This window comes from Mastigoproctus giganteus, chromosome 5 (genome assembly GCF_048544385.1).
Source record: "Mastigoproctus giganteus isolate SK-2022 chromosome 5, ASM4854438v1, whole genome shotgun sequence".
NCBI classification, from domain to species: domain Eukaryota; kingdom Metazoa; phylum Arthropoda; class Arachnida; order Uropygi; family Thelyphonidae; genus Mastigoproctus; species Mastigoproctus giganteus.
The window spans coordinates 7,809,212-7,834,891 of record NC_143579.1 but is presented as its reverse complement, the minus strand read 5'-3'; the positions used below and the strand labels follow the sequence as shown (position 1 = coordinate 7,834,891).

General features: G+C 39.5%; 1 protein-coding gene across 2 annotated transcripts in view; it reads right to left on the bottom strand.

The window, feature by feature from the left end:
- LOC150085151 (uncharacterized) overlaps window positions 1-25,680 on the bottom strand; it is a 274,128-nt gene that overhangs the window by 219,118 nt on the left and 29,330 nt on the right. For both annotated transcript variants that reach the window (XM_090373050.1, XM_090373051.1), the window contains exon 2: window positions 9,441-9,488. In XM_090373050.1, the coding sequence (XP_090229176.1) occupies window positions 9,441-9,478 (38 nt within the window). In that variant the 5' untranslated portion in view covers window positions 9,479-9,488. The remainder of the gene's footprint in view (window positions 1-9,440; window positions 9,489-25,680) is intronic.

Genomic DNA, 25,680 nt, shown 5'->3' with positions numbered 1-25,680 from the left:
GTCTCCAGCCACTGCAATTTGCAAAACTTAAGCCTCTCTTGGTAAGAGGATCCCTTCATTCCGCTCACCAATCTTGTTGCCCTTCTCTGTACACGCTCAAGCAAATCTACATTCTTCCTAAAATGAGGCCTCCAGACCTGTACACAGTACTCAAGGCGTGGCCTGACCATTGCCTTATACAGAGGGATAATCACCTCCTTTTCCCTGCTAGCAAAATTCCTATATATTATTGACAAAACCCCATGACCTGCCCTGGCAGCCTGTCTGCATTGCTCAGAAAACTTCATATCTGACTGCACAATTACCCCCAGGTCTTTTTCACTTTCTACCACCTTAAGTGTAGTACCACATAGTTGGTACATTTCTCTGGGGTTACTTCTACCCATATGCTAATGACCTTCTTCCATTGACTGTAAATCCTATCCATAGTTTTGCAGATGACAGCACATTGCATTCCACTTTCCATTTTGAAAAACCCTGCCCTGCTCTATCATCTTCAACCAATTTCTTAAATGCCGATCTCCAGGTAATTCTCCAGTGGGGCAAAGACAACTTAGTTATTTCAATCCTTCTAAAACTCAGTCTTGTCTTATATCTCGCAAAAAGGATTCTTCTGCTCCTATGCTTATCTTTGGTGACACTGATTTCTAGGCAAAATGATATATCTCTTTAGGGGATTATTCTTACTTCTAATCTCTCTTGGCTCAAGCACATTACAAAAAATGCTTCTGGAACAACCTTCCTTCATATGTATTTCCTGAAAATTACAGTCTGCAGAAGTTCAAGTCTAATGTCAACGAATATCTTCTTTCGTCTTCTCAACCTCCAACCAAAGCATGGTACTAAGTATTATAGGTTCTAATACCTCTCGTGCTTGGGATTTTCATATAAAAAAAAAAAAGTCCTCTGTTTCGTTTCCTTCAGGTAATGAATTATTACAATATTGATTTTACTCTTAATCCATCTATCCATAAGAATTTGCTTCTTTGCATACATTTTAATTCTAGTTCTATACTTTGTATATATTTTAATTCTAGTTCTATATTGATTACTACTGTTTTGTAGTTTATATAATTCCTAGCATTCTCACCTTTATATAGGGTCTGTGTGTGAGAAACATGTATATAAATAAATAAGTAAATAAATTCCTGTCACCTTTTTATCCCCCCTTGTGAATTGGGGATACATTTGCACATCTCCAGTCCATGGGGACTTCCCCTGAGTCCAAGGATGCTCTCATAATTAAGGCTATGGGTTTGCTTACTTCTTTTGCCACATCCTTTAATATAACTGGATAGATGCCATCTACCTCAGGTGCCTTTCTTATAGCTGCCACTTTTCTGAACACCAAGTAGATCATCCTGAAGAAGCACTCCTTAGCACTGATTAACTATCCTACTGATCTTGACATCATCCACAATTTATGAAATTATGCTCTATATACTGTCATACTTAACTGTCATACTATATACTGTCTATATCTTAACAGGATAGGAATGGAGGAGGGTTTATTCAGACATCACACTAAATCAATCCAAAATCTGCCAATCTGCACTGTACCAGCATACAAGGTTATGGTCCATTCCCTCAACATGGCTTTACAGCAAAATAAACAGTCTTCATTCCCCGGAGGCTTGTGAGCTACTACTTACAGCAGCGGGAATACCAGCTCAATGGCAAAAGGTGCTAAGAATCACCAGGCTTGATCAGGCTTCCTTTGGACTTTAGACATTAGTAATAGTATTTGCCATATAGTACAAGGAAGCCACACACTTTGCTGCATTGGAACACTTAACATTCAATCTATGAGTGCAGGCTCACGCCTGGAAGAACTATCACAAGAACTGAAAACATCAAATGGGACATCAGTTTATGTGAGATTTGAAGGAAAAATGAAGATTTGGTCAAACTAGAAGATGGGCATTGGCTGTACTACTAAGGAACAAATAATGGATGGTGTGGTGGAATTGGGTTTCTGAGCAACAAAAGACTAACAGACAAAAGACAAACATAAAAGTAAAAAATATTACAAAAAAAATTGCTTGCTGTGCTATTAAGTTAAATATTCAAATTATTCAAGCTTATGCCCCTTACAGCCATAATGATAATGAAGTTGAAGTATTTTAGGAAGATGTATTGTACCTTTACAAGTACAACTACCACTATAAAATTGTAATGGGCGATTTCAACGTGAACATTGGCAAGATCCAGCTTGCCAAAAGATGTAAAGCCTACCTGCTTTACATACTAAAGCCCTAATGAAACTATTATCGAAATGTCTTCTACTTAACAAAGCACCTGCGGCATAGAAAACTACAGAAGCCATCCTACTGTACAAAATTTGGTGAAAAGGCAATTTAAAAAACTACTGACTATCAAGCCTATTGCCAGTAGTCTACAAGGTTTTCACAAAGATAATTTCAAGAAGGAAAAGGCACAATACTTGATGCAGCAAAACCTAAAGAGCAAGCAGGTTTCAGAAGCAGCTTTAGTATAATGGATCACACTGTAACTTTCTGCACTGTTTGGATGTGATCCATAGGTGATACAGGTGACACAATGAATACAACATTCCATTATGTATAGTCTTCATCGACTATGAAAAAGCATTTGACTCAGTCACAAAACAAGCAATAATCAATCCCCCAATCAACCCAAGGTGTAGACAGAGTTTACATCAATATATGAAAAGTAACTGCATCAATACGGGTTTTTTTTTTTTTTTTTGATTTGGTAGTTGTTGGCGCATCGGCTTCTGTGGCTATATTGCACCTCCCAAGGTTTTTGCAGTACTTTGATCCAAGCCCGAGGCGGGAATCGAACCCACGACCTTTGGGTTGCCGGGCAGGTACTTTACCCACTCGGCTAGCCTGGTCGGCACATCAATACGGGTCAACAAAGATAAAATTCAGATCAAAATAGAAAAAAGAGACAGACAACGAGACACAATCTCCTTGACTGTCTTGTTTTGTTGACGCAGTCACAAAACAAGCAATAATCAATGCCCCAATCAACCCAAGGTGTAGACAGAGTTTACATCAACATTCTCCAATCAATATATGAAAAGGTGACTGCATCAATATGGGTCAACAAAGATAAAGTTCAGATCAACATAGAAAAAAAAAGAGACAGACCAGGAGATACAATCTCCCCAAAACTATTTTCTGCCTGCTTATAAATTTTTGCAAGCTAAATTGGGATAATGAAGGACTCAAGATAAATGGAGACTACCTAAATCATTTATGATTTGCAGATGATATCATTCTCTTTGCCAATGATCAGGAAGAATTGCAGCAAAACATTGAAGAACTGCAGTAGAGAGGCAAGAACTTTGGTTTGAAAATGAATATCAAAAAAACACACAGAGGTTATGTTCAACAAATTTCCCAGACCAAAGAAAATCATGGGCTGCACAAGAACTAGAAGAAGAACTAGAACAAGAAATTTCAACAGATGGAAACATCATGATGGAAATTCAACGGTGCATAAGACTAGGATGGCAAGCATCTGGAAAGCTTAATATAGTTTTCAAGTCAAACATGCTACTCTGTCTCAAATGAAAGGTTTTTGATCAATGTATCCTCATGTCCTAATATATGGTTGTGAAACATGGATGTTGCAAGATGAAGCTTTACAAAGATTGAAGGTCACACGAAGTATGGAGTGCCGAATTTTGAACATAACTAAAAGAGACTGAAAAACACATGCATGGATTTGTCAACAAACCAAGGTCTGTGACACCACTGAAAGAACAAAGCACTTAAAATGGAAATAGGTAGGTCTAATTAGCATTAGTAGAGGCATACGATGCAAGAAAGCTAGCATATGCAGCATCAATCAAAAAACCCTCCGATTTCACCCCCTTCATTAGTTCCAAATACCTGTCCAGCTCAGCCTTAAATTTATTTAGGCTATCAACTTCCACAAAAAAAAAAAGGATGGATGTCTGTTCCACCAATCAATTACCCGCTGGCTAAAGGCAAACTTCCGCACATCTATCCTACATCTGTCTTTCCTCAATTTGAATTTATGCCCTCTCAAGTGATTATTCTGAGCAAAAGGAAGAATCTCATCAGCATTGAGCATGCTCAAACCATTCAAGGCTTTATACACCTCAATCATATCACCTTGCAGGTGCCTAGACTCCAAACACAGTAATCTGCAAAACTTAAGCCTTTCTTCGTAAGAGCAACCCTTTGTTCCATTCACTAATCTTGTTGCCCTTCTCTGTACTCGTTCCAACAGCTCTACATCCTCCTAAAAATTAGGCCTACAGACCTGTATATAGTACTCAAGGTGTGGCCTGACCATCGCCTTATCAAGGGGATAATTGCCTCCTTATCCCTGCTAGAAAAATTCCTGTATATCATTGACAAGACACCATGACATGCAGACCGTCTACACTGCTCAGAAAACTTTGTATCTGCATGCACAATTACCCACACATCCTTTACATTCTCTACCACTATCAGTGTAGTACCACAGGGTTGATACGTTACTCTGGAGTTACTGCTTCCCATAGGTAGTACTTTACATTTGTCAATGTTAAACTTCATTTGCCACCTCTCAGCCCATCTGCTCAACTTTTCTAGATCCTGTTGCAGCAGCGTACTGTCATTAACAACCCTGCCAACCTTTGTATCATCTGCAAACTTGGACATTAAGCCTGATATACCATCATCAATATCATTTATAAATACAGAAAACAACAATGGACCCAAAACTGTACCCGCAGGGTCTCCACTAATAACATTAGTCCATGAAGAGCAGTCTATTAACCACTCTGTCTTCTTCAACTCAACCATTCCTTTATCCATAGCAGAAATATGCCTCCAATGCTGCACTGCTCCAATTTGTGCAGTAGTCTTCATGTGCAACAGTATCAAAAGCCTTTCTGAGATCCAAATATATGATATCAAAGTTATTCCCTGCATCCAGTTGCTATGTGGCCACATCATAGTATCCATTGAAATTGGTCAGACAAGACTTCCCCATGCTGTGTCCGAGCTATAACTGAAGTCTTGTCTAGATGATCCTGCAGTACTTCTTTAACCAGTGGCTCCATTAATTTCCCTGGAACAGAAGTTAAACTAACAAGTCTATAATTACTTGTGTTGGCCTTTGATCCTCCTTTGTGAATTTTTTTTTTTTTTTTTTTTGTAGTTATTGGCGCATCGGCTTCTGTGGCCATAGTGCACCTCCCAAGGTTTTTTGCAGTACTTTGATCCAAGCCCGAGGCGGGATTCGAACCTGCGACCTTTGGTTGCCAGGCAGGCACTTTACCCACCCGGCTAGCCCGGTCGGCCCTTTGTGAATTGGGATCACATTTGCACATCTCCAGTCTATGGGTACCTCCCCTTAGTCCAAGGAAGCTCTCATAATTATGGCTAAGGGTTTGCTTACTTCCTTTGCTACCTCCTTTAATATAACTGGATAGATCCCATCCACCCCAGATGCCTTTCTTATGTTTATCTTCAACAATTTCTCCTCCACTTTACTCTCAGTTATTACAAAATTATATAGCTCACTGCCAGAGTTTAGTTCACATCTGGCATTCCCCTCCCTGAATAACTCCTCATGTGTGAATGTAGATGCAAAATACTCGTTTAGTTTGTTAGCCACCTGAGCAGGATCCTCAACCGTTGAATCATCAATATCCAGTGGACCAATCTGATTCATCCCCTTCCTTCTAGAATTTAAATACGTAAAGAACTCGTAGCTAATTTTCTTTGCATCCTTCGCTAAAGATTTCTCATGATCTGCCTTTGCCTGCCTAGCCTCCTTTGTGACTTGGTTACAGACCAGTTTATATCTATCGTAGGCTTCCATGTCACCTATTAATTTATATGTATCCCATGCATTTTTTTCTCTGACACATGTCCCATTAGTTAATCTGACATCTATTTAGGCCTAAACCTTGAACAATATTTCTTAGTTGGTATGTAAAGCCTAGTAGCTTCCAAGATTAATTCTTTGAATGGTTCCCATTTTGAATTTGCTGTTGGTAACATCATCATCAGTTTTTCCCACTGTAGAGAATTAAATACTGTCTCAGACCTCCATAGTCGCTTTTACGCAAGCAAAAACCCTTCCCTTTACCCTTGATGGTAGTTAATTTAAGTAAATCCCACTTCAGCACACTGTGATCACTGCCACCTAGTGGTTCCTTTTCTGCAGATTCTTAATGCATGAAGAATCACTACTGATAATCAGATCAAGAGTATTATTCCCTCTAGTTGCCTCCCGAACATGCTGATATAGAAAACAATCATCCAATAAATCCACAATAGCCTTGCTAGTGTGTGAGTGACCAAACCACAAATTCCAGTCAATATCTGAGAAATTAAAATCCCCCATTATAAGACTCTCTGATTTACTGGCCCACTCTATTTCCCTGTACAGTTTTTTATAATACTCATCAGAGTCATTAGGCCTATAACACACTCCTACTCTCAATTTTGATTTCCCAGTGCTTATGTCACACCAAACTGACTCGATACTGCACTGTCCAGCGATGTCGACTGGCTGTACTTCCTTCAATTTTGAGTGTTTCTTAACTAATAGCATAACCACTCTTTCCTTCCTATCCTGTCTATCGTTCCTGTACACATTGTACTCTTCAAATTCCAGTTATGCATTCCTTATATCTGTGTGACACCACATCTCTGATATCCCAACAATATCTGCCTTTGATGTTTTGACCAACACCTCAAATTCATCAAATTTATTTACCAAACTCAACATTGGTGTTGAGTTTGGTAAATAAATTTGATGAATTTATTTCCTATTCTTAGCTACTCTAACACAACCCATGTTTCCTTGTATCGCAATGACTCCCAAGGACCAGTGGTGTATTCGGGCCGGAACACACTGGAACAAAAAAAAAAGTACTTTCTGGTACTTTTTTCTAAATGTCATAATAGAAAATCATTAAATTTATACACCTAATATTATGAAACAATGGCATAATCAAAGGGGAGGGAGAAATCTATTTTATCCATTGCTACTAAAAATATATATTAATAGTAATCTTTAAAATAAATAGATTTCTTTAAAAATTTATTTAAAAACAAAAATATAAATTTCGCAATGAAACTTGAAAGTTTGTTACTAACGTACAATGTGTTAGATAAAGAGATCCAACGAATGAGATATACTGTGATGCTTGTGAATGCTGCTAGAACTGGTTGTTCTATGAATCATGAGTCAGAAGTCTGATTCAGTTACTGTACAGTCAATGTGGTGTTATCATATAGTCTTCTGGAGAAAGAGCATTCTGGTACTTTTTTTTTTTTTATAGCAATACACCTCTATCAAGGACTGATGGTAGATGGACCAAATGAATTTTGGAATGGATACCAACTGACTCTAAATGCCCAAGGAAAAGACCAAAGATGAGGTGGAATGAAGAAATTGTGAAATTTGCTGGTGTATGATGGCAACAGAAAGCATGATTGCAGTTACTGGAAACATGATGAGGCCTTCATCCAGCAGTGGATCGACAATGGCTGAAGAAGAAGATGATGATGATGATGATACTGTCGTCAAAATCATTTTAAAAAATCATAAACAAAAGTAGTCCCGGTATCAATATTTGGGAATCCCACTTCTTACATTAGTGGAATCTGAAGAATAACCATTAATTGCAGCTCAGTGCCTCCACCCAGCAGCCACCCTGCAATCTCAGGATTTTTCCCCACAATTCCCACATGCTCTAGCTTATATATTAATTGCTCATGTGGGACTGAGTCAAATGCTTTGCTAAAATCCAAATAAACCATGTTAAAATAAAATTATTTTCTACATCCAGATCAAGAGCGACTGTCAAAATAGTTAACCAGGTTGGTTAAATATTTTGATATCAGAGTTACATTTCTACCTAAATGATCTTGTGCTGCACTTCTGTTCATTGTTTCCATGATTTCCCCCAGTCACTGAAAGTAGGTTGACTAGTCACTAGTTTATGAAAACCCCAAACACGAGTGATATTATAACCTATAATACTTAGTATCGAGCACGGGTTGTAGGTTGAGATGACAAAAGAAGATATTTGTTGATATTAAACTTGAACTTACGTATATTGTAATTATCAGGAAATATTTATGAGGGAAGGCTGTTCAAGAAAATGGAAGTTGAATGAATAAGAAAAAGTGTGTGTGTGGGGGGGGGGGGGGGAGATGCTGTATGAAGTAATACAATTTTTGGATATGACATAAACATGGTAAGAATATACACAGCACCTTGATATAATGTGGCCACGACAATACGCACTACTCGGAGTCTGGACAATATACACTACTCGGATTATATGCTAACTAATCCGGAAGCCTCGTAGTGTTAACAATAGGTTCGGTCTTGTGTACTACCTAACGGCCAGCCTGCAAACACCGTTTTAGAGCTGTACCCTTGAAATATAAGAAAGATCGGATCTTGCCATGATGTTCATCATAATCCTCAAATGACATCAATCATACTGCATGATGGAAAAGATGGGGAGGGTTTATCGGAGCTTTGCTCAGCAGACTAAGCATGGGTTCTGCCACTTCAAGCCTCCAATAAGCAAAGTGGTGGTATTGCACTAGTTGATGAGAGTCATCTGCCACCTAGTATTGCCTGGTAACACAGAAGGGCAGCATTCCTCCTTGAGGTGTGGGCCCCCACCTCAAACCCTGCTTATGGTGGTTGCCCACAGAGTGCTAGGTTGCCGTATTTCAGGACTTAAACATGGGGGTTATACCCACGGTTACTAAAAGTCCCACCACCATGAAGATGCAAGCAGAGGATTTGGCTGCCACAGACTGACCAAACTTCACCAATATTATGTCCACTGGATGTGAGTGTCACCAGAATGTCGGTTCCCATCAGCATTTTAGACTTCACAAGCACAACTTGGCATATCTGACAGAACGTCTGTGACACGACACCCTGTGATATTACCGACTAGTCAGCACTTACCCACTACACTCTTACAATCACCTTCATGTAACCTCAATATATTGGCACTTCTCCAATCCAAGAAATTTCCCTCGAGTGCAGGAATACGCCCTCAAAATTTCCCTTAATGGTTCAATTGAATGAGGTCGAGAGTTTTTTTTTTTTGGCTGTTGCAAAATTAAGTCTGTAACTAACTACATAACTTTCTCTGATTAACACTAATTCTATTTTAAGTTTAGAAACAACATTGAAGAGGTGGTGAAAAATGGCAATGTATGATGATGATTCCTTACCTCATTCTAATGTAAGTAAACACAAATACAATTAGTTATTCTAAAACACAGTATCACTATCTTCAGTATATAAAATACTAAGAATGTAAAAAGATTCAGCATTTAGTAAATTATTATTCTGTTAAAACTACAATAGAAACACTAATTTATACACAGTTTTTTTTTTTTTTTTTTTTTTTTATAAAAGTGGAATTTACATTTAGGAAAACTTACCAATTGGAACAATACTTCATTTCTTCTTCTTCTGCCATTTTAAAATATCTACAATAAATCCAAAATAATGCTCAATTAGAAACATTCCATAAAACTTCAATTGAAAAAAAAATATAATTTTAATTAAACTTGCCACAGAACAGAAGAATAGTGAAAAACTTTACATCCTGATCCTAACCATATTCAGTGAACTCTCTCTTAGAGGTTCAAGTTCCTTCACAATGACACCGGCAAGGACACGGCGTCCTCTCTGCGCAAACATATTTTTTGTTTTATTTTTTCCATGAGAACTCCAAGCACAAGAGGTATTAGATCCCATAGGTATTAGTACCATGCATGGGTTGAAGTATGAGAAGATGAAAGAAGATACTTGTTATTATTAGTCTAAATTTCTGTAGACTGCAATTTTCAGGACATACCTATGAAGGCAGGTTGTCCAGAAAAGGAAGATAAATGAACAAATGAGGAAGAAGAAAAGTTGGTTCTGTGAGTTTGAAGTTGGACAGTAAAAGGATGTTGACCGGTTGCAGCAAGAGTTCAAACTGGTTTGGAAGAGGAAGCATTAGCATTAGTAGCAGCACATGATGCAAGAAAGCAATGTGATATTATTATTATTAGCCTTATGGTGCAAGAAAGCCTGAGCCTTATGCTGAACCAGGCAAAAAAAAAAAAAAAATTCTGAATTACCCTGAGAGAGAGAGACAGAGAGAGTCAAAAGTAGCTAGGAATCACCAAGAAAAAGAAGAATGATGATATCCAGCTCAAGACCCGGGTGTGCCAAGCCCATACTAACCAGATGTGAGCCCCTGGGGTTAAATTGTTGTACACATTGGCACTAATGATATTAAGAGTAGGAGACCAGCGGAATTACTTAACAAGTACATGCAAATGTTGAAAAAAAGCCGTGAGTTACGGTTGAATTTGAAAGTGTCTGCAATTCTGTCCAGACACGATAGGAGGGAGTATATGATAAGAGCCTTGTGGATCAATTCAGCCCTGGAGAGATAGTGCACGGCTCAAGGGGTAGAATTTTTCTCGGCCTGGTCTGTGCTTGTTAACAGGAGAGAATGCTTTTACAGGGATCGGATACACTTAAATATAAATGGTGCAAGAATATTTGCTGATGCCATCGAGGCAGTGTTTACTGCCTCGATAACTGCTAGATTAGGGAGATACACGGGCTAATAGATTAACAGTAGCCACTGGCAGAGGTTAAAGTGATTCTTGTGCTGCTTCTATTGCAATGAGCAGAAGCCTGGAAAACAAGGTGCAGGGGATTCCAGAGACTGCTGGGAGGCAATAGTAGAGGCATACGATGCAAGAAAGCAAACTTATGCAACATCAGCCAAGAAAAAAAAAAAAACCACTCCAATTTCATCCCTCCGTTCGTTCCAAATACCTGTCCAGCTCAGACTTAAATTTATTTAGGCTATCAACTTCCACAACAAAAGATGGAAGTCTGTTCCATCAATCAACTACACGCTGGCTAAAGGCAAACTTCCGCACATTTATCCTACAACTGTCTTTCCTCAATTTGAATTTATACCCTCTCAGGTGATTATTCTGAGCAAGAGGAAGAATTCCATCAGCACTGAGCATGCTCAAACCATTCAAGGCTTTATACACCAAAATCAGATCAGCTCGCACGTGCATAGTCTCTAGACACTAATCTGGAAAACTTAGCCTTTCTTCATAAGAGCAACCCTTTGTTCAATTCACTAACCTTGTTGCCCTTCTCTCTACTCATTCCAACAGCTCTACATCCTTCTTAAAACGAGGCCTCCAGACCTGTATACAGTACTCAAGGTGTGGCCTGACCATCGCCTTATACAAGGGGATAATCACCTCCTTATCTCTGCTAAGGATAAGGAGTCATTGCGGCACAAGTAAATATATATGGGCCGTGTTAGGTTATCTAAGAATAACAACAGGTGCATGTATACTTCTGTGTACACCAATGCTAGAAGTTTAGTAAATAAATTTGATGAATTTGAGGTGTTGGTCAAAATAACAAAGGCACATATTTTTGGGATAACAGAGACTTGGTGTCACACAAATATAATGAATCTAGAACTGGAATTTGGGGAGTACAATGTGTATAGGAAGTATAGACAGGATAGGAATGGAGGAGGGGTTATGCTATTAGTTAAGAAACACATAAAATCCAAGGCATTACAGCCAGTCAACACGCCTGGACAGTGCAGTGTCGAGTCAGTTTAGTGTGACATAAGCAATAGGAAAGCAAAATTGAGAGTAGCAGTGTGTTACAGGCCTAATGACTCTCTTTTTTTTTTTTTTTTTTTTTTTTTTGTAGTTGTTGGCGCATTGGCTGCTGTGGCCATAGTGCACTTCCCAAGGTTTTTTTTGCAGTACTTTGATCCAAGCCCGAGGCGGAATTCGAACCCGCGACCTTTGGGTTGCCAGGCAGGCACTTTACTCACCTGGCTAGCCCGGTCGGCCCTAATGACTCTGATGAATATAATAAACAACTGTACAGAGAAATAGAGTGGGCCAGTAAATCTTATAATGTCTTATAATGGGGATTGTAATTTTCCAGATACTGACTGGAATTCATCGGTTGGTCACTCACACACTAGCAAGGCTTTTGTGGATTTATTGGATGACTGTTTCTACAGCAGAATGTTCGGGAGTCAACTAGAGGGGGATAATACTCTTGATCTGATTATCAGTAGTGATTCTTCATGCATGAAGAATCTGCAGATAAAGGAACCACTAGGTGACAGTGTGCTGAAGTGGGTTTTCCTCAAACAGGTAACTACCATCAGGAGTAAACGGGAAGGGTTTTTGCTTTCGTAAAGGTGACTATGGTGATCAGAGACTGTATTTAAATACTAAATGGTGGGACCAACTGATGATGTTACCAACAGCAAATTCAAAATGGGAAGCATTCAAAGAATTAACCTTGGAAGCTACTAGGCTTTTCATACCAACTAAAAAATATTTTTCAAGTTTTAGGCCTAAATGGATGTCAGACATGAGGCAGAGAAGAAAAATGCATGGTACACACAATTTAACAGGTGACACGGAAGCCTATGATAGATGTAAGCTGGTCTATAACCAAGTCACAAAGGAAATTAGGCAGGCAAAATCAGATTACGAGAAATCTTTGGCAAAGGATTCAAAGAAAAACAACAACGAGTTCTTTACTTATATAAACTCTAAAAGGAAGGGAATGAATCAGATTGGTCCATTTAACATAGATGGTTCAACTACTGATAATCCTGCTGAAGTAGTTGATAACCTGAATGAGTATTCTGCATCTACATTCACACAAGAGTTATTTAAGGAGGGGAATGTCAGAAGTTTATCAAACTAATAAGGAGCTAAGTGATTTTGTGATAACTGAGAGCAAAGTGGAGGAGAAATTGTTGAAGATAAACATAAGAAAGGCACCTGGGGTGGATAGAATCTATCCAGTTATATTAAAGGAGGCAGCAAAGGAAGTAAAAGCAAACCCTTAGCCATAATTATCAGAGCTTCCTTGGACTCTGGGGAGGTACCCACAGAATGGAGATGTGCAAATGTGACCACAATTCACAAAGGAGGATCAAAGGGCGACACCAGCAATTACAAAACTATCAGTTTAACTTCTGTTCCAGGAAAATTAATGGCAGCACTGGTTAAAGAAGCACTGCAGGATCATCTAGACAAGACTTCAATTATAGCTCGGACACAGTATGAGTTTGTTAAGGGGAAGCCTTGTCTGACCAATTTGATTGAATTCTATGATGTGGTCACAAATGAACTGAATGCAAAGAATAATTTTGATATCGGCCTCCGTAGCCGAGTGGGCAGGAGCGGGAGTGCAGTAGCACACGCTCTTTGAGTAGACCGGGGTTCAAGCCCCTGACTGCTGAATATGGTCGATCTGCCAACCCGCACTGGACCAGTGTGGCTGATTATGGTCCATTTCCCTCAGCATGAATTGTTGAGGAGGCTTCCATGTTGCAGTGGGTTGATAATGGCTGCACTTTACTTTACTTTTTATTTGGATCTTAGGATGGCTGTTGATACGGTTCCACATAGAAGACTGCTGTATAAATTGGAGCAGTGTGGCATTGGAGGCATGCTGCTAGGGATAAAGGGATGGTTGAATGGGAGAAGACAAAGAGTGGTAATCAATGGACGCTGCTCTTTTCGTGGACTAATATTATTAGTGGAGTCCCCCAGAGTTCAGTGTTGGGTCTATTGTTTTCTGTATTTATTAATGATATTGATGATAGTATATCAGGCTTAATGTCCAAGTTTGCAGATGATACGAAGGTCAGCATGGTTATTAATGACACTAATGACAATACGCTGCTGCAACAAGATCTAGAAAAGTTGAGCAGATGGCCTGAGAGGTGGCAACTGAAGTTTAACATTGACAAATGTCAAGTACTGCATATGGGAAGCAGTAACCCCAGAGTAAAGTATCAAATGTGTGGTACTACACTGGCAGTGGTAGAGAATGAAAAGGACCTTGGGGTAATTAATTGTGTAGGCAGATATGAAGTTTTCTGAGCAGTGCTGATTGTCTGCAAGGGTAGCTCATAGTGTCTTGTCAATGATATGCAGGAATTTGGAGGACTCATTTTAAGAAGAATGTAGAGCTGGTGGAGCAAGTACAGAGAAGGGTAATAAGATTAGTGAATAGAACAAAGGGTTGCTCTTACGAAGAAAGGCTTAAGTTTTGCAAATTACAGAGTCTGAAGACTAGGCACCTGCGAGCTGATCTCATTGAGGTGTATAAAGCCCTGAATGGTTTGACCATGCTGAATGTTGATGGGATTCTTCCTCTTTCTCAGAATAATCACCTATGAGGGCATAAATTCAAATTGAGGAGAGACAGTTGTAAGATAGCTATACAGAAGTTTGCCTTTAGCCAGCTGGTGGGTGATTGCTGGAACGTACTTCCATCTGTCATTGTAGAAGTTGATAGGTTATAAGACTATAAAGTGTTTAGGGTGTAAACCTCAAGCTATGGAAAAGTCTAGACTAAGAAGGCTATTTGGCCCTGAAACGGTGCCATCTGGGTGGTGGTGGTGGTGGTATCCATCTGAGAATAAGTAACATTAGTCTTTTCCTCAGGTGAAGCATTACTTATTCAAAGTGCAATATCATGGAAGCTCGTGAAAGTATTCACAATATGAGATATAACTTAAAACGATGCCGCTTTGCTAATATTCTGTTCATTCAGATTTGGCTATGTATTATTGATGCTCTCGCACTATACTTATACATAGTCTAGACTTTTCCATAGCTTGTGGCTTACGCCCTAAACGCTTTATAGTCTAAATACATCATACACCATCAGGCATCTCTCATATCGTGGAGTTATACTTCATAACTGTTTTGCCATTATTGCATCACTTGGGTACATACCCACCCACCGAAGAAGGGCCAAATAGCCCTGAAATGGCACCAGGGGGAGCCTGATGATGTCCAGAGTTTCCAAGAATAGGTAACAACAGTCTTCTCCACTGGGGAAATGTTGCCTATTCGAGGAGTTTTTGGTGAGTGGTGTGAGTTGAAGGAGTTACTGTCCCTTTCATTCTTCTACACCGTTTCTTTTCCTCTTCCACTCCTACTATTACTTTCCCTCTACCTTTTTGCTTTTCTAAGTCTAATAGGGACAAGTGGATAGTCAAGTTATTATCCCACACAAATACAAAATAGCCCTGAAACGGTGTGAGTTGAAGGAGTTACTGTCCCTTTCATTCTTCTACACCGTTTCTTTTCCTCTTCCATTCCTACTATTACTTTCCGTCTACCTTTTCTGCTTTTCTAAGTCTAATAGGGACAACTGGATAGTCGAGTTATTATCCCACACAAATACAAAATAGCCCTGAAATGGTGCCATCTGGGTGATGGTATCCATTTGTGAATAAGTAACATTATAGTCTTCTCCTCAGGTGAAGCGTTAGTTATTCGAAGTAGTGCAATATCATGGCAGCTCGTTATGAAAGTATTCACAATATGAGATATAACTTAAAACGATGCCGCTTTGCTAATATTCTGTTCATTCAGATTTAGCTATGTATTATTGATGCTCTCGCACTATACTTATACATAGAAGTTGATAGGTTAAATAAATTCAAGACAGAACTAAACAAACATTTGGAGCAAGTGGATGGGTGAAATGAGAAGGTTTTTTTTTTTTTTTGGCTGATGCTATATAAGCTTGCTCTCTTGCATTATGTGCCTTTACTAATGCTAATGCTAGTTTTACATTATGCCTTACACTAACAAGTTCGAGATATACGTAATGCTATTCCATATTGATACTACACGATGGCGGCAAGTTTCAAATGGTACAAATTTTACCGATACTAAGTAATAACCTATAAAATCTCTATATAAGTTCAAAATAAACTAAGTATTAGCATTAGCAGAGGCATTTGATGCAAGAAAGCAAGCTTATGCAGCATCAGCCAAAAAAAAAAAAAAAAAAAAACCCACTTCCACTTCACCCCTCTGTTCGTTCAAAATACCTGTCCAGCTGAGCCTTAAACTTATTTAGGCTGTCAACCTCCACCACAAGGGATGGAAGTCTGTTCCACCAACCAACCACCCGCTGGCTAAAGGCAAATTTCCGCACGTCTATCCTACATCTGTCTTTCCTCAATTTGAATTTATGCCCTCTCAGGTGATTTTTCTGAGCTAGAGGAAGAATCCCATCAGCATTGAGCATGCTCAAACCATTCAAGGCTTTATACACCTCTATCAGATCACCTCGCTGGTGCCTAGTCTCCAGACACTGTAATTTGCAAAACTTAAGCCTTTCTTCGTAAGAGCACCCCTTTGTTCCATTCACTAATCTTGTTGCCCTTCTCTGTACTCGTTCCAGCAGCTCTACATCCTTCTTGAAATGAGGCCTCCAGACCTGTATAAAGTACTCTAGGTGTGGCCTGACCATTGCCTTATACAATGGAATAATCACCTCCTTATCCCTGCTGGAAAAATTCCTGTATATCATTGACAATACTCCATGAGCTACTCTTGCAGCCCGTCTGCACTGCTCAGAGAACTTCATATCTGCCTGCACAACCACCCCCAAGTCCCTTTCATTCTCTACCACTGTCAGTGTAGTACCACAGAGTTGATACGTTGCTCTGGGGTTGCTGTTTCCCATGTGTAGTACTTTACATTTGTCAATGTTAAACTTCATTTGCCACCTCTTAGTATTGGAAGTATTGGAACTTATTGGAAGTATTATAATAAATTAATATGCCAATTTAGCCAATAAAATGGTAAAAATTTAAGAAAAACTTCTCTATTTGCTTGAGCCATAAAAAATTCACCCACACCGAGTTAATCTTGTTCACTTTTTTGTAGAATCTCGTCCCCTATGTTTGTAGAATTACAGAAGCCAATTCAGAAGAAAAAGCCCATAGAAGTATCTATAGAAAATGCATGCAGCAGAAACAGAACATCTATGAGTGAGAGAGAGTTTATTATTATTATTATTAGCTACATGGTGCAAGGAAGCCTGGGGCTTCTGCTGCACCAGCCAAAAAAAAAAAAAAAATACCTGAGTTACCCTGAGAGTGAGAGAGAGAGAGAGAGAGAGAGAGTCAAAAGTCAAAGGGAATCACCATGAATGATGATATCTGGCTCAGGACCCTTGGTGTGCCAAGCCCATACTCACCAGATGTGAGTCCCTGGGGTAAATTTAAGAGGCTTTGTTAGAGATGAGTAATTAATTAACCTCACTGGCCTCTTTAGAATAGAATGTAGAAGCCTGAGAAAGGTTTTGGGAACATCATCCCAGATGTGGGAACAATATACCATGGTAAGTTGGATTTTCGATTTGTACAGAGAAAATAGCTGATTGTAAGAAAAGTAACGCTGACAGCAAAAGAGAAAAACCCAATTTTTTAGATGTAGAGGAAGCATTATTTGTAAACCTCAATAGACATATATATGATTATGATGATGAATAGAGATATATGATTATGATGATGAATAGAGATATATGATTATGATGGTGAATAGAGATATATGATTACTGGCTAGAAATCGGAGTGTCATCGAAGACAGGCATAGAAGCTGAAGAATCCTTTTAGCATTAGCATTAGTAGAGGCATTTGATGCAAGAAAACAAGCTTATGCAGCATCAGGCAAAAAAAAAAAAATAAATAAATAAAAAATAACCACTTCCATTTCACCCCTCTGTTCGTTCGAAATATCTGTCCAACTGAGCCTTAAACTTATTTAGGCTATCAACTTCCATGACAAGGGATGGAAGTCTATTCCACCAACCAACCACCCGCTGGCTAAAGGCAAATTTGCTCACGTCTATCCTACATCTTTTCTCAATTTGAATTTATGCACTCTCAGGTGATTATTCTGAGCAAGAGGAAGAATCCCATCAGCATTGAGCATGCTCAAACCATTCAATCCCTTATACACCTCTATCAGTCACCTCGCCGGTGCCTAGTCTCCAGACACTGTAATTTGTAAAACTTAAGCCTTTCTTCGTAAGAGCACCCCTTTGTTCCATTCACTAATCTTCTTGCCCTTCTCGGTACTCGTTCCAGCATCTCTACATCCTTCTTGAAATGAGGCCTCCAGACCTGTATACAGTACTCTAGGTGTGGTCTGACCATTGCCTTATACAAGGGAATAATCACCTCCTTATCCCTGCTAGAAAAATTCCTGTATATCATTGACAATACACCATGAGCTACTCTTGCAGCCCGTCTGCACTGTCAGAAAACTTCATATCTGCTTGCACAACCACCCCCAGGTTCCTTTCATTCTCTACCACTGTCAGTGTAGTACCACAAAGTTGATACGTTGCTCTGGGGTTGCTGTTTCCCATATGTAGTACTTTACATTTGTCAATGTTAAACTTAATTTGCCACCTCTCAGCCCATCTGCTCAACCTTTCCAGATCCTGTTGCAGTAGCATAGTGTCAGTAGTGTCCTTGACAACCCTGCCAACCTTCGTATCGTCTGCAAACTTGGATATTAAGCTTAATATACCATCATCAATATCATTTAAAAACACAGAAAACAATAATGGACCCAATACTGAACCCTGAGGGACTCCACTAATAACATTAGTCAACAATGAGCAGTGTCCATTGATTACCACTCTCTGTCTTCTCCCCCTCAACCACCCCTTTATCCATAGCAGCAATTTGCCTCCAATGTCACACTGCTCCAATTTGTGCAGCAGTCTTCATATCCATGAGCGGATATCATCTTTTAAGGGCACAAAAGGTGATATAGTTGTACACATTGGGCACTAATGATATTAAGAATAGGAGACCGTCGGAATTACTTAACAAGTACAGGTCACTGATGAAAAAAAAGCCGTGAATTAGGGTTGATTTGAAAGTGTCTGCAATTCTGCCAGACACGACAGGAGGGAGTATATGATGAGAGCCCTATCGATCAATTCGGCCCTGGAAAGATTGTGCAGCGCTCAAGGGGTAGAATTTTTTTCAGCCCAGTCTGTACTTGCTAACAGGAGAGACTGCTTCTTCAGGGATGGGATACACTTAAATAGAAAGGGTGCAAGAATGTTTGCTGATGCTATCGAGGCAGTGTTAGGTGGGTCGGAAAACTGCTAGATTGGGGGGATACAAGGACTAATAGATTAACAGTAGCCACTGGCAGAGGTGAAAGTGATTTTTGCACTGCTTCTATTGGAATGAGCCGCAGCCTGGAAAATAAGATGCAGGATATTTCAGAGACTGCTGGGAATCATTGGGGTACAAATAAACACATAGGTTGTGTTAGGGTAGCTAAGAAAAAGAACAGGGGCATGTATACTTGCGTGTACACCAATGCTAGGAGTTTAGTAAATAAATTTGATGAATTTGAGGTATTGCTCAAAACATCAAAGGCAGATATTGTGGGGATTTCAGAGACGTGGTGTCACACAGATATAAGGAATGCAGAACTGGAATTTGGGGAGTACAATGTGTACAGGAAGGATAGACAGGATAGGAAGGGATGAGGGGTTATGCTATTAGTTAAGAAATACATAAAATCCAAGGAAGTGAAGCCAGTCGACATTGCTGGACAGTGCAGTGTCAAGTCAGTTTGGTGTGACATAAGCATTGGGAGATCAAAACTGAGAGTAGGAGTGTGCTATAGGCCTAATGATTCTGATGAGTATAATAAGAAACTGTACGGGGAAATAGAATGGGCCAGTAAATCAGAGAGTCTTATAATGGGGGATTTTAATTTCCCAGATATTGACTGGAATTTGGTGGCTGGTCACTCACACACTAGCAAAGGCTTTTGTGGATTTATTGGATGATTGTTTTCTACATCAGCATGTTCGGGAGGCAAACAGAGGTAGTAATACTCTTGATTTGATTATCAGTAGTGATTCTTCATGCATTAAGAATCTGCAGGTAAATGAACCACTAGGTGGCAGTGATCACAGTGCGCTGAAGTGGGATTTACTCAAAGAGGTAACTACCATTAGGGGTAAAGGGAAGGGTTAATGCTTTCGTAAAGGCAACTACGATGGACTGAGACAGTATTTAAATTCTATACAGTGGGACCAACTGATGATGTTACCAACAGCAAATTCAAAATGTGAAGCATTCAAAGAACTTATCTAGCTTTACATACCAACTAAGAAATATTGTTCAAGGTTTAGGCCTAAATGGTTGTCAGATGAATTAATGAGACATGTGGCAGAGAAGAAAAATGCATGGGATACATACAAATTAATGGGTGACATGGAAGCCTATGATAGATATAAGTTGATCTGTAACCAAGTTACAAAGGAGGTTAGGCAGGTGAAGGCAGATTATGAGAAATCCTTGGCAAGGGATGCGAAGAAAAACAGCAAAGAGTTCTTTACTTACATAAACTCTAGAAGGAAGGGGATGAATCAGATTGGTCCACTTGATATCGATAGGTCAATTGTTGATGATCCTGCTCAGGAAGCTAACAAACTAAATGAATATTTTGCATCGACATTCACAAATGAGGAGTTATTCAGTCAGGGGAATGCCAGAGGTGTATTCAACTCTGGCAGTAAGCTAGAGCATCTTGTAATAACTGAGAGTAAATTGGAGGAGAAATTGTTGAATATAAACACAAGAAAGGCACCTGGGATGGATGGGATCTATCCAATTATATTAAAGGAGGCAGCAAAAGAAGTAAGCAAACCCTTAGCCATAATTATGACAGCTTCCTTGGACTCAGGGGAGGTACCCATGGACTGGAGATGTGCAAATGTGACCCCAATTCACAAAGGAGGATCAAAGGCTGACACAAGTAATTATAGACCTGTGAGTTTAACTTTTGTTCCCAGAAAATTAATGGAGGCACTGATTAAAGAAGCACTGCAGGATCATCTAGACAAGACTTCAGTTATAGCTCGGACACAGCATGGTTTTGTTAAGGGGAAGTCTTGCCTGACCATTTGATTGGATACTATGATGCAGTCACAAAAGAACTGGATGCAGGGAATAGCTTTGATATTATATACTTGGATCTTAGAAAGGCTTTTGATACTGTTTGTTTGTTTAGTTTGGTTTTTAGGAGCATTAGCAACTAAGGCCATATTGCTCCGGGAAAATATGCGGTGGTCATTCTCTTGGCCTTTCCGCATCCTCCGTATTTGGTGGTGACGGGCTCGAACCCCGGTCTAATCAAGAAGCGTGTGCTATGCACTGCTGCTCCTTCCCACCTGGCTACGGAGGTGCCTGCTTTTGATAGTGTTGCACATGGAAGACTGCTACACAAATTGGAGCAGTGTGACATTGGAGGCAAATTGCTGCTATGGATAAAGGGGTGGTTGAGGGGGAGAAGACAGAGTGGTAATCAATGGACACTGCTCATCGTGGACTAATGTTATTAGTGGAGTCCCTCAGGGCTCAGTGTTGGGTCCATTATTGTTTTCTGTATTTATAAATGATATTGATGATGGTATATCAAGCTTAATGTCCAAGTTTGCAGACGATACAAAAGTTGGCAGGGTTGTCAAGGACACTACTGACACTATGCTGCTGCAACAGGATCTGGAAAGGTTGAGCAGATGGGCTGAGAGGTGGCAAATTAAGTTTAACATTGACAAATGTATAGTACTACACATGGGAAACAGCAACCCCAGAGCAACGTATCAACTCTGTGGTACTACACTGACAGTGGTAGAGAATGAAAGGGACTTGGGGGTGGTTGTGCAGGCAGATATGAAGTTCTCTGAGCAGTGCAGACGGGCTGCAAGAGTAGCTCATGGAGTATTGTCAATGATATACAGGAATTTTTCCAGCAGGGATAAGGAGGTGATTATTCCCTTGTATAAGGCAATGGTCAGGCCACACCTTGAGTACTGTATACAGGTCTGGAGGCCTCATTTCAAGAAGGATGCAGAGCTGCTGGAACGAGTACAGAGAAGGGCAACAAGATTAGTGAATGGAACAAAGGGGTGCTCTTACGAAGAAAGGCTTAAGCTTTGCAAATTACAGTGTCTGGAGACTAGGCACCAGCGAGGTGATCTGATAGAGGTGTATAAAGCCTTGAATGGTTTGAGCATGCTCAATGCTGATGGGATTCTTCCTCTAGCTCAGAATAATCACCTGAGAGGGCATAAATTCAGATTGAGAAACGACAGATGTAGGATAAAAGTGCAGAAATTTGCCTTTAGCCAGCAGGTGGTTGGTTGGTGGAACAGACTTCCATCCCTTGTCGTGGAGGTTGATAGCCTAAATAAGTTTAAGGCTCAGCTGGACAGGTATTTTGAACGAACAGAGGGGTGAAGTGGAAGTGGGTTTTTTTTTTTGGCTGATGCTGCATAAGCTTGCTTTCTTGCATCAAATGCCTCTACTAATGCTAATGGTAATGATTTTGATTTAATTTCAATAAAATTTCAATTTCAATTATTTACTAAACTCCTAGCATTGGTGTACATGCAAGTATATTTTTTGGGAGATATAAAACAGAAATGAGTTTTAGAAGGATTGAAGTCAACTAATTTATCTTAGTTGACTTCAATGCGACACTGGAGAATTACCTGGAGATCAGCATTTAAGGAATTGGTAGTGGATATTGCAGAAGTTGAAGCTATTTGTGCAGGACAAGGTTCTCACACTCAAGGATGGAATACAATGTGCTATTATCAGCAAAACTATGGATAGAATTTCTGGTCAATGGAAGAAGATTATTAATACACAAGGAGGAAAGAACTGAACCTTGAAGGCCACCAGCATTAGTGGAGGTTAGAAAACAGAGAGCCATCTACCATCACCCTCAGTGAGTGGTTAGAGAGAAAACTGGATAACCAATTACAAAAAACAGTTGCAAACCATAAGATGGAAGCTTGTTTATAAGGGACCTTTATGCCAAAAATGATCGAAAGTCTTTGAGATGCAAGAGCAACTGCTTGTGTTTCACCAAATCTTTCCATTGAATTTGTCCATAAATGGGTAACATAAGCCAGAATATCACCAGTGGATTGACACCGAATGAATTCATAGTGGCGATCATTTATTAGGTGGAAGGTTTCTAGATAGTTTAAGAGTTGGCTGTTAATTGATTTCGCCAATAATTTAGAAAGAGTAGAAGTAAATGCAATGAGACAATAAATGGATGGGAGGGATGGTCACCCTTTTTAGGAACTGGATGGATATGAGAAAATGTCTAAGCAGAAGAGTAAACGCCTTTGGAAAAAGAAAGGGAAAAAAGGCAACACAGAAGAGGAGTAAGCTGAAGAGTACAGGTTTTGAGAACAAGAGAAATACCATCAGGACCTGGTGCTCTCTTATCATCAATATTGTTCAAAATCCTTCCAACATCCTTTTGAAGAATGACCACAGGAGGTACTGAATGGAGTGTACTGGGAAGGGTAGGAGAGGATTTACCACGATTATCAATATATGACTTAGAAGAAAAGTGGGATGCTAGCAGGTCAGCTTTATTATTGGCTGAAGTAGCAATAGAATCATTCAGTTTTGACAGAGGTGGGAACAGAGATGGGCAAAAGTTGCGGCCAACAGCTCTGGCAGGAGACCACAATGCTCGACTACTATTTGGATAAGAAGCAAGTTTTCTACTCTTGGCCTGTTCAAAATATAGTTTGGACTGATTAATAACAACTGCTTTACAATTGTTGTGAGCTTTGGTATAGGCAGGAATTGCAGCTGGAGATTTGGATACAACCCAATATTGTGATATGCAACAGTCTTTTCTTGAACAACCTTAGCACATTTATTGGAAAACCTAGTTTTAGATTTTAAGATGGAGTGTGAAATAAAAGATTTCATCCTTACAAGAATAATTTCACTGACATGGTCTGAGCACACACTGCCAACAGGAGATTTAAAACAGCAATCCGACCAAGAAAAAATCTCATGGATCATACCATTTTGCATTCTTATAATGCCAAACAACACAAGGTTGAGAATGGCCACGAGAGAAAGTCTCCATGGGAGAAGTTGTGATCTGAGGTACCTGGTGGACCACTCACCTTGACCATGTGCTTAGAAGAGTTGTTTATGAGAAAAAGATCAAGCGTGTTGGCTGTGTGGTTAGGATTGTCTGATATTCTGGTAGGTAAATGGACAATCTATGTGAGGTCATTAGTAATTGCAAAAGTCTCAGCATCTCAACCAGCTGGATGTGTGACTAAAAATTGAAAGCACCTGGAATTGTGAACATTAAAAAATCACGAACGAAAATTACCTCACTGTTAAGAATGTTGGACTGGAGAAAGTCAAGTTTCAAAGAGAGGAAGTCAAAGAGTTCCAAGTGATTGTGGGAGTTGGGAGAACAATAGAAGAAACAGCTTTCTCACAGAATGCGGTAGAGAGAGAGAGAGAGAGAGAGAGAGAGAGAGAGAAAGTTTTAAACCAAAGAAGATTGAAAAGAGGAGATTCCAAATTATCTGACAGGGAATATCAGAATGGACATATGCACAAGTACCACCTTTGAAGCAAAAGGAATCATACAGAGAATAATTTGGACAAGTGTGATGTTCAGCGGTTGAAACAACTGATAACTGGGATTCTGTCAGAAAGAGTACATGGGGTTTGGCAGACTAAATGGAAATGGACATCTTTTCAATAAGTTCGTTCTAACAAACATATGCTGTCTGTGAAATATAAATTCCTTCTATTAATTAGGGTGAGTAACTTTAATAAAAATCTACCACCAAATCCCTTGCCAAGTCCTGCAAGCATAGATTAATTTATATGGCTTATATCATAAAATTCTTCCTGTAGTGCCTGTGCAGCTGACACTTTTCAGCTGTCCTTTTTTGACAAAATTCTTGGATCGTGTGTGTTTAATGTTGTTAATACCCTTGTGCATAAACAAAATTCAGTTTCCTTAAAACTGCCAGCCATTAGTTATATCAGAGATTGATGCACCAGCCAGATACATTTTGATTCTATGCCATATATCTTTATTGCAAAATATATTTCTGCTTTTCCTCACAACTGAATCTTCTATCTGAACTGAAACCCTACTAAAACAAGACTCACTTGAGTGAGCCTTGCTTTAAATTGTTCCAGGATAGCAATTCACTTTTTACAACCCAATCTCATCTCATCTATTAAAGCAATCAGAACTGATGATACTTGTGGCAGAAAAGAAAAATGCAAGGAATGAATATAAATTATGTACAGTAGATATAAAATAGTTTGCAATCAATTCACAAAGGAAGTAAGGAAGCTAAGGCAGATTAAAAGATGTCTATGGCAAAGCATGCAAAGAAAAGCAGCAAAGATGATTGTTGTTTGTTTGTATGTTATTTGGTTTTTAGGAGCATTAGCAACTAAGGCCATATTGCTCTGGGGATATGCGGTGGTCATTCCCTGACCTTTCTGCATCCTCCGTATTTGGTGGTCACGGGCTCGAACCCCGGTCTAATCAAGAAGTGTGTGCTACGCGCTGCTGCTCCTGCCCAGCTGGCTACAGAGGCGCCAGCAGCAAAGACTTCTTTATTTATGTAAAGACTAGAAGAAGAGGGATGAATCACACTGGCCCACTAGATATTAATGATATAACTGTTAATGATCCGGCTCAGGTTGCTGACAAACTGAATATTTTTCATCTACATTCACATATGAGTAATTTTTTTATGGGAAGAAGAGGCCAGATAATACAAAGTTATAAACTAGAAGCTAAATGATTTTGTGATAACTGAGAAGTGGAAGAGTAAACTATTGGAGCTGGGATGGATGGAACATTCTATCCAATTATATTAAAGGAGGCAGCAAAAGAGGTAGACAAACCTCTAGCCATAATTATGAGAGCATCATGG